Source organism: Barbus barbus (genome assembly GCF_936440315.1).
Source record: "Barbus barbus genome assembly, chromosome: 36".
NCBI classification, from domain to species: domain Eukaryota; kingdom Metazoa; phylum Chordata; class Actinopteri; order Cypriniformes; family Cyprinidae; genus Barbus; species Barbus barbus.
Window position 1 is genome coordinate 4,631,814 of NC_136714.1, and position 10,927 is coordinate 4,642,740.

Below are 10,927 nucleotides of genomic sequence, written 5' to 3' on the forward strand. Positions count from 1 at the left end.
GAATATTACTATATTAAAGTGATTTGTAAATTTTACATAAGACAGCATTTAGATTACAAAAAGTATTGTATACTAAAAAACATACTATAATAAATGTGTATTAACACTTGTGTCTACCCCAGTATGTGGTTGAAAACATTTAAACAACAGATATCCTTTTTTCATGATGCATGTGTATGTGTGAACCTGTGAATGTGTTATAAAGTGCATCCAATTAGCAAAATACTCCTTTCTACAGTAAATTAAAAAAAAAAAATTACAGTAAAAAAAATCTATCGGGTTCATGGACAGTAAATGTCTTACTGTTCACAAGCTTTTTCATTGACGCTTTTCCGTGGGTGAAACACTGACTGAGACCAGAGACATTTTAGTAAGTTGCTCCATTTCTTTCAGCATACCATCTGACGTTCATTCATGTTCATTTCATGCAGTAACTGGTAGTAAAGAGGATTGTGTGTTCCTGGAAGTACTGAGGCGTTACATATTTATTGTTTAGTTGTTTAAATTTTGTGATTAAAATTGACAAAATCTGGAAGCCAAGTCTGATGTTTCACATCAGAAGTAACAAGCAAAGCCTACTGCGATTTATTAGATGGGACGCACACCACAAATAATGTTTCAGTAAGTTCTGTTCATCAACTGAAAACAGCACACACCAATTCTTGGGACTTTAGAATCAATATCGGTACATCCAAATGAGAATCGACAAAAATATTTTCCACCCAGCCCTACAAGGTACTGTGTATTGGTTTTTTGACAGCCGATGCCGATATCTTGGAAAGCAGGGGGGCCGATAGCCAATGCATATATATTTTTTTATTTTAATTAATATTTAAGAAATTTGAAATCATTTGACAATGGATTAAAAAAAGATAAGTGTAAAATAAACACTTATACTTTAGATGACAAAGTATTTTTCACAAATAAATATTTTATAAAAAATATAATTAAAATGGAAGTAAACACTGTAACCAACAGGGCACTCAGTATTCTGGAAAGTTTGTGTGCATTAGGGATGGCTCGATACCATAATTTTGGCTTCGGTACGATACCAGAATGTAGTACCTCGGTATCGATACTAAATCGATACCATAGGTGACAAATAACCAGCCTCCAAAGATAAGTGAATAAAAAAAAAATTATTATTAATAATAATAAAAACAGATTCATATGTTAATACCTTTGTATCAAACTGTAACAAAAAACCTAAAGGGAACATAGGTTACATTTTGATGTTGGAGAAAGAAAAAAAAAATAGGCTAACTGCATTATAAATATATTCAAATCTTATCTTTTCAGTGCAAACATATAGTGCAAACTAAATGTCTCCTAAAAAAAAAAACCTATCGGAAACATAAGTTTCATTTTGAAGAAGTTTGAAGAAAAAAAAAATAGCACTGAAGTTACGCAATTGATGCAACAAATGTTGCTTTATTGTAAAGTGTTATTCTAACAGTCAAAGTAATGTTCAAAATCATGTTATTTCTCTCTCTCAGATTGTTTTCAGATTTCAGACTCAACCAAAGAAAAAGCATTAAATATAAATCTCACTCTCTCACTTGCTTCATATTAGTGGTCGGCAGCGCGTCAGAAACATGCCCTTCTTATCATTGATACTAAAATTTATATAGCAAAACTCTTGCTCAATTCATATCCAATTAAAATTTGATTGTATGAAATGCAAGTGCATGGATTACGTGACCAAAACTTCATTGATTCTAGCGTGTCTCACATGCACATTTGCGCTTTCTGTATTACATCTGAATGTGCGTTGATCAGATGTAAATAAAAGGTCAAATCAAATCTGAATTTATGAATGATGCACTCACCTGTCGATCTCTTAATTCTTTGAAAAGATCAGGATGAGCAAGCGACAAATGCTTAAAAAGATTTGATGTGTTCCTGTGGCCACATGATTTAGGCCTATAGTTCCTTCACCTTTGTCATCTGTTTTTTTATCCAAAGTAATGCCATATTTCACTTATACTGTTCTCTTTATTTATTAATTTTGGGTGCGCTGAGTGTCATCTGTTTGATCCATCGCGTTGTTCTGTTGTCACATTTACCGGTTGCGCAGCAATTTGGGAAGCACTGTCACCTACAGGTGCATTTTGCAACAGCAGCATATGAAATACCGAATTGAGCAAAATTATGATATCGTACCGTTTGAAATAGGGGTCGACCGATATGCGTTTTTCAGGGCCGATGCCGATACCGATTATTACAGACCAAGTAGACCGATAACCGATATATTGAACCGATATATATGTCTGGTGTAAAAATGAAAATGAATGTCAAAATTAAGAATAACAAGGGCTCTGACAAAAACGGCCTTCCCTTCCTAGGGCCACTGCATGCTTCATGATTAAGCTTATGAATACTAAATACTACAGCTAAACAGCTTGGGGAAATGTAAGTATTTGGCTTCAGTAATTTACATGTTAGAAATGTATGTGTAATAGCATAACCTCTCATAATTCTTCATTAATTATTTTCGGTTGACTAAATCATAACCTACAAGAGGTGACTATTCAATTCATCATCTAATGCACATCAATTGATTAAATTAAAAAGCGCAATGTATATAATACGTGTAAATAATTGAATTGTCTTCATAGCTCCATTGTAGAAGTTGCGAAGAAGACCGCAACTATTTTAATGAAACTATAACACTAATAGCCTGTTATAGGCTATCTTGGTTCAATAGCCTATTGAAATGTCCCAATTTCCGTCATCATAATCTTGGCCTATGTGACAGTAACTTAATCTTGGCCTATGTGACAGTAATTTAATCTTGGCCTATGTGACAGTATCTTAGTCTTGGCCTATGTGACAGTAATTTCCATTAATTTCATTTACAGAGCAGTGCAAATGAAGGCATAAAACATTAATTTAATTTATCTTTTAATCAAATGAGAGTTGAACTCTATTTTTTGGCAAACAAATGTGTTTACTATTAAAATTAAAACATGTAAGAAATAGCGTATTGTGTGATCGTTCTTTTAAACAAAAGTTGTAATAATTGTAGTAGCATTAGTAAATAAACCGAACTTTTATTTTGACGGGTTGCCATGAGGACCTCTTAAATTTATGTAGCCTATTTACTCAAACGAAACAGTCAAATGCTCATGAAGTAACTCTCAGAGCAGTTCTGGGGATGATGTTCATGTATTTATGTCCTCATTTAGTGACATGGCAGATGCGGAAAACACCGCGAGCGTCGCGCACTTCAGTGTGTGTGTGTGTGTCAAAACCGCGCGTCTGTGCCTTTCACATATACAGAGACACGCCGAACATGCAGAATTCATATTTAAATAGTCTTTTTGCAGCTTAATGTTTACAGATAGTCCATATCATGAGTCGATTTAAGTGTACTGACCTACTTTTGATTAATTCATCCAAACTTTGACTAATTCCGTGACTCCGCGTTATACAGTAAATTCCATATGACTGGATTCCGCGATTCCCCCTGCGTTTCCCCCATCTCGGAAACCATAAATAGATAAAATTGAGGTTTTTACAACTTCAGTGTAGTGGATTGTAATTTATTGCAACTTGTGCAAGGTCTGCTGCTGCCTTTGAGAGAGAACTGATGCGTGATGAAGCAGCACCAGTTAGCAAGCGCTTTCGGTGTGAGAGTGCCTTTAGTCTTCCACGTTGATTGGTCGGACTCCTGACTCTCAACAAATCAGATGCGCGGTGGGCGGAGACTGCTCTAGGCCACAGAGTGGTGAGTTCCGACAGGCTGCATCAGAGCCAAATAGCGCGTTTCAAAATTAAATAATTTTATCGGCACATCGGTTTTGAAAATGACCGATGGCGATTATCATAAAAATGCTTAATATCGGTGCCAATAATCGGCCAGGTCGATAATCGGTCGACCCCTAGTTTGAAATATAATATATACCGGTATTTTTCCAGTATCAGTATACCGCGCATCCCTAGTGTGCATTAGGAATCATATTTTTCAAATAAAGCCAATGTAACACTCATTTTACACAGTGAAAATTACATAAATATGACAGTGGGCAAATGTACAAAGCGCAGAATAATTTGAAATCACAAGTTTAAAGCATTCTGATCTACCGTCACGCACAGAACACGCGATCATGCAGGATACAAATGCACACTTCACAAGATCTCACAGCTGGATTAGACTTTGTAAGGTAGTTTGTAAGGTACCATGCTATATGATTATTAGACAGACTTCTATCCGTATTAGACAGAACTGCTAACGACAACAGCAAACAAGAGGGAGAATGTGAGCGGTGTGTGCTCAGACGCTACAGCTCTCAGCGCCATCAAAATAAAGGTCCCGCCTCGAACACATCGGCCAAACAGAAAAACTTATCGGCTTTGGCGATATATCGGTCGACCACTAGTACGGTGTTAAACTATCGTGACAACGCTACCCAGGATGCATCTCATGAGGTTATGAGAGAAGCCCATAGTGCAAATCTGGACTCTAGATGCTTTATTCTGTCTATAAAGAATAAGAACGATCAAACTCTTTCCCTATTATTTGTAGATGCACAGCTTTACTCCGTTTCCATGTTTTCTTTGACACAAACAAAACAGGCCTTAATTACAGCTTGCAGCTTTATGTTCTAATTACTGCTTTAATGACTAACAACCTAGACTGTTCCCATCATAATCTTCCCAACTCCTGACTCTGCGTTTCCACTGGCCCATTACAAGAGGACTCCAGCCAGAGTGCAAACTAGCACTTTGCTTTTCTTAAACAGGGAGCACAGACAGCAAAGAAAACAAGCACACACATACCCACACACAAGAGACGTTATTGCATGTGGAACATCATCATGACCACCACAAATTGAAAACTAGCCATGAAGATACACTTTAATATAGTATGTTTACATTTGGTGAAGAAAATAAGTACAACTTAAGTGTTGCAGCTATAGTATTATGGGTGGTATTTTACTGGTCTAAGTAAACAAGCCCACCCCCAAGTCTAGATTAGAAACTATAAATAAAAGCAAAAAACTAATAACACACCGTCATTAATGCTTTCCCCATTAGTAATACCCGAGATTAAGAAAACTAAGTCTTTAAAGAGTTCTTTTGAAGAGCATTTCCAGTTCAATGTTATTCAGTGCTTGTTGTATCTGTTGTATAGACAGGGAGTGTTGCTTGTTGCGTTTGGACCTACCGACATAATGCAGGTACAGGGCAATATATTTGTACTGGAAGAGAGGGTTATTGTTGAGACTGCTCCTCTGGATCTTCTGGAAGAAGGAGCTGACGTCCCAGCGGTACAGCACCTCTAGCAGCATGATGCTGGGTATCCGCAGACCTACGTTCAGAACCGCCTCCACACGGGCCTTCATTGCCATGACCAGCAGGGCACCGAACAGGCCTCAACCTAAACTGAGAGACAAACATGATTTTAAAATAGAGAACAACAGTGCAATCCTATTAAAACCACACAGTTTTGTAGTCTTTTGCCTCGTTTTCACTGAGCGGTACGGTACAGTATAGTACAGGTAACCCTGATCAGGCTTGCGTTTACACTGCCAACAGTACCCTTTACTTGATAGGCGTGGTGTATGCCGGAAATTAGCGCTCGACAATAAGCATCTTGCTGTGTAGCATCTGTAATTCTGTGTCAAAGTCTCCTGAGGACAGTAGATTGTCAGAGCATCACCCCAGCTTTCTGGAAGTTGTTGGTGATTTTACAGACACGTCATTTGGGATTCATTTTCACAGCTTTTATGATTTGTCTGTCATCAACTACTGTTGTTTTCTCAGCCGATCAGGTCGTTGTTGGTTGCTGGTGGTTTCCAAACTCTTGATTTCTCCATGCCCTTTGTTTTTGCTAGAGCTCTAACTGACTTCCTCTTTTCTTTTAGCATCCAAATTGCTTGCTTTTCTCTCAGTCAGCTCCCTCGTCTTCATCCTGGTTTGTGTGTGTCATCATCGAATGTAGAGATCGACCGATATATCGATTTACCGATATTTTTCCCGATATTTAAGCATTTTTTCATAATCGAATATCAGTTTTGTAATATCGGATTCCCCGATATAACGTTTTCAGAATTGCGCGCAGGATCGCAATTGCAGCGCATCTGAGGGGAGACAAGACAGCAATGACGTGCAGGTACTTGATTTGCTGTAGTTAGTAAACTATTTAATATTACAGGCATTAATGCACAAATTAGATGTATTACATAAATGCCTGATATATAGTTTAAATGCAACTTGGCTCTAAGAAATATGATAAATAAGATACTCTGTCAAGCCCTGTCCCTATAAAGATAGGCTATAACTTTGCCTGAAATAACACAGCCATGAATTAGCACATGGTGGAAATAAAAGCGCTGAATTTAATTCTCTCTGTGGTCTATTAGTCTCGTGAAGTCGGAGTCACATAGATAATCCGTCAAGTCCTCTCCCAATAAAGACGTAATTTTGCATGAATTAAATAATACAGCCATGAATGATTGCATGTTGGAAAGAAAAGCATTGCATGTAATTCTCTCTCTGTTGTCTATATGCTCATCATTAGTCTCGTGAAGCCGCTTTCATATTGCAGTTCACTCAGGGGGTTGATGCTCAAGAAATGCTCAGCACGGCCACCGCATGTAACTTTTAACAAGATTCACTTTTTTGAAGCACCCTAAATTGTATTAACACTTACTATATAACCATTATTTCGTTTATAAACATCTAAATTAATACAACTCTATGGAAATTAATTATTATCTCCGCGATCGATTGCAGTTTGAGTAGCCTATAGTTCTGTGTAAAGGCATATAAACCGCGCTGTCAGCAGCATAATTTAGAGCATGCCAGTTGAGAAATGCAATAAAATACAATGCTTGTTATATTCCAATATTCCAGAGAATATTATTCCGTGAATTAACATTATCCAGTGAATTATTCTTCACTCTTTATCCTATTAAACAGCTTAAAAAACTGTTTTTAAAAATGAAGTTAAAAATGAAGTTGATATGACTCCTTTCCTTTATTTTCTCCATTTGAAAACATTAGACTTTCTATGTTCATTTTGCTTACTGCTAATATTAGTGTTGCTGCTAAAGCTTTTTATAAATAAAATGTTTTTTATTGTTGTAATACGAAGATTAAATTTAACATGACAGGGCTCTAGACTGCGAGCAAAATGGTAATTGTTTGCGAGTTAAAATTTGACGTGGTCGCATTTGTACGAGTGCCAGGTCTGCGCTGCTCCAAAGCGTCTGCTTCATACAGCGCGCGCTGCCAGCCGCAGCACATTATAGCAGGAGTCAGATTTCACTGATCACGTGAAGAGAGGTGCTCTCAGCGCGAGCGCTTAGTGGGTAGAGCCTGGTTTATACTCGCCGCGTCAGCACGAGCGTGAAGGTGCGCGTCGCGGATGGAGCGCAACGGATGGATTTGTTTTCAAACTAAAGTAAAAGACCGCTTCTTAAAACAGAGAAGGTGAACGTGGTGGTATTCTTGTAGCAACTCCTGTCAGCTACAGCCAGTTTAGTTTCACTTTTCTTTTTGTTTTCGTTTTGAGAAGCTTGTTATCTTTGCTGTTTACCTCAGGTTATGCTGCTTTCCTTAATTAAATATATATATATATTAATATTTATTTGCTTCCTCAGAGTTTGCTAAACATACTGTAATATACTAGGTATATAGTACAGCATGTGGTGTGTCCTATGCCATGCCTTGTCTTATTCGTTTTTGTTGATAAATGTTATGTAAGAGTTTGTCATTGTCAACTTACTGTTTTATTGTTGTTGCGCTTTTTAATTAAGAATAACAATGAATCCATCTTTTGTTTTAGTCTTAAAAAGTTAAAGGTGTATAGATATAAGCAAAACAGACAATGATCTTTTCTTGTAAAATGTGAAACCAAGATCGCAAATTTGAAAGTAAAAAGCGCACGAAAAAAGGAATTCCTGTTCACAAAATTTAAATCACAAATAATACAGATGAAAAAGAACGAGTTGAATGTTGAAAACTTTCGTTACCATATAACTATAAACTATGATAAAAGTTCATCAGCATGCATTGATTAATCAAATGTTGTAGCAAAAACAAAAAACAAATTGCAACCAAATTATGTGCTCGTGCGCAAAAGTGAGATCAGTGGGAAGAATGAGTCTAGAGCCCTGCATGAAAGACTGCTAATTCTCAAAAAAAAATTTTGTTAAGATGACTGAAAGGAGGTAAAACCAAAGTGAAGTATGGACTTACTTCACACAGTCATTTATTTACTTTATAACAGTAAATAAATATCGGTTCTGCATATCGGTTATCGGGCACATAAACATGCAAATAATTGGTATCGGTTATAAAAAAATCAATATCGGTCGATCACTAATCGAATGCAAGATTCAGAATACAGAAGTAATGGATATAACTGATACGACACATTCCCTGTTTTTAATATCTGAAGAATTACTGCAACAGGACACAGCTGATCACTTAGAAAGACCTGTGAGGCAACTGCTCCAATACTTATGCTCACATCAGATAGAGAGATGAACTCTAAAAGTGCTGAACTTCTTAGCTGGTAAAACATCTATGAGTTGAATCACCCAATAATAAAATGTGACATTCTGTAGTTTTGTCTCATATTCATCTTTTTAATCATATTTGTAAATGTCTTGACTCCACAGCCAACAGAGCAATTTTGTCTTTACTGTTCCAATACTTATGGAGGGCACTGTATATATATATATATATATATATATATATGCTTGATACCATAGAGTCCCCCCACATAACAAATCCCAATTTAACCCCTGCGTACCGTACCGTTCAGTGGCAACGAGCCATTCGAGGAACTCAATCAAGACTCTCAGATGAGGTAAGTTTATATTTCAACCTGAAATTTGACTAAATAAAAAATAAGCATAATAATAATAATAATAATGAATATTATACATACACACACGTATATATATATATATATATATATATATATATATATATATATATATATATATATATATATACACACACACACACACAAACTGCCTTGAATGTACATTAAACATTTAAAAATGTATTTTAAATGTTTATTTGCAAATATATTTACATTTACATTTATTCATTTAGCTGACGCTTTTATCCAAAGCGACTTACAATTGCTATACATGTCAGAGGTCGCACGCCTCTGGAGCAACTAGGGGTTAAGTGTCTTGCTCAGGGACACATTGGTGTCTCACAGTGGATTCGGATATATAAAACACATGATACAAATGTCTGAATATGACATTATCTCCAAACAAAATCATAATAAATCTCCAAAGCCACAGCAATATCCTATCCTTAAGAAACCATGGGAATTACCAAGGTACTTTTCGGAAGTGGAAGAACGACACACCTACTTCTCTTATTACCATCGGATGAAAAACCACTACACTTACATAACCAGTGTTTCAGTCAACAATATAGTCAAATAATTGTGCTGTGACGAAAATATAGTGTTGTAACTTAGTTCTAGTATTTAAACTCACGTGGACTAACTTATTTCCACGCGTGTCGTGTTAAACGTGTTTGAACTCCAGTAACCCCGACACATCAACTGCCACACAGTTTAAATATTGAAAAGATGAACCTTATACAGCCAAATATTACATCGTTAAGACAACAGAACACAGGTTTAAACTTGAACCAGAACAACAATGATTGACTTTCGCTGGCTGTGCGGAGTTTGTGTTGACTAAAGGCTATCGTCTTAATGTTAATAATTAGGTAAACTTTATATTTAACCGCTTCTGAGGTCTTAAAACACTAATAAATAATGTTTATCAGGTAAATGTGTTAAATACGTAGTGTTAAATTATTTTAAAATGCCCAGCTAGCTAACAGTAGCATTACAGAACTGTGTCCGTTATTCCCTTATAAACGCTTCGATAAATATACTAACATAGACTTACACTTCACGCTGTTAGATTTCGTCTCTGGATGAGTATAAGCCATTTTTAACTCAGACGTCTCGACGTTATCCGTTTGTTATGGTCAAATTAAAAGCAAAAGAGACGGGCAGCTCATTTCACTTAATCCATCAGGCAGCCATTACGCACACTGTTTGAATGCGCACCGCGCATGCGCAATTCTGTATAACGGCGATTAGCCACTAGGTGGCGCTCGTCTCCCAGCTATTCTACTATGGCGAAGGCTTGGCTATAATTAATAGTTTTATTGACAAATACAGTAGAAATGTGACAAGCAGTTACTAAGCAGAGAGTGAAAATATTCGAGGACCGACTTCGGATCTAAGTCTTTCGCGAAAGCTTCAAGATGAGTGCAGGGTCGGGATTCGAGTAGCTCATGAATATTAATAAGTCATGTTCTGGAGAGTAGTGACGTAATTAAAATTAATGAGCCAAATATTCGAGCAATTGCTTTCTCTAGAAGTTGACAAGTAAATGTTTTATACTTAATGCAGGATTATATTACATATAATCAGACATCGCACATATGTGGCTTATCAAAGACGAAATTTGATAAATATCGCACGTTTAAAACAAGTAGCTTATATATTGTTATTTAATGAATTGTAAAATAAACAATTGTATAATTTTAATAAATAATTGTTAAATTTAAAGGAAAGAATTGGTGTTTTATAGGCTAGTTGTGATAACTTATTCAATATCTACTAAAACTTAAAATATATATATATTTCTAATTCAAAATGTTTTATGCCTTATATAACACAGTTAGCATGCTATATCTGATTACAGCCAAATAAGAAACTAAAAAAATATAATAGTATAGTGCCTTTTGTCCTCCGTTTTTAATTTAATGTAAAATTTCTTCATCTAAACTATCCCTCTGATAATGTAACGTCATATTATTGTTGTGCTATTTTATAATTGTGTATCGATGTTTGTTTGTTTTGTTGAAATGTTGCGTTGTTAAAGACTTCCTGACAGCTGAAGTTACACAGAACGCGTCTTGCGCC

The 10,927-nt window shown here is 36.0% G+C and overlaps 1 protein-coding gene across 1 annotated transcript in view; it reads right to left on the bottom strand.

The window, feature by feature from the left end:
- Window positions 1–10,059, bottom strand: part of rnf145b (ring finger protein 145b) — a 37,854-nt gene extending 27,795 nt beyond the window's left edge. Inside the window, exons 1-2 of the mRNA XM_079394856.1 lie at window positions 9,900–10,059; window positions 5,171–5,388 (exon numbers count right to left, since the gene is read on the bottom strand). Of these exons, the coding sequence (XP_079250982.1) occupies window positions 5,171–5,354 (184 nt within the window). The 5' untranslated portion in view covers window positions 5,355–5,388; window positions 9,900–10,059. The remainder of the gene's footprint in view (window positions 1–5,170; window positions 5,389–9,899) is intronic.
- Window positions 10,060–10,927: the final 868 nt, after the last annotated feature.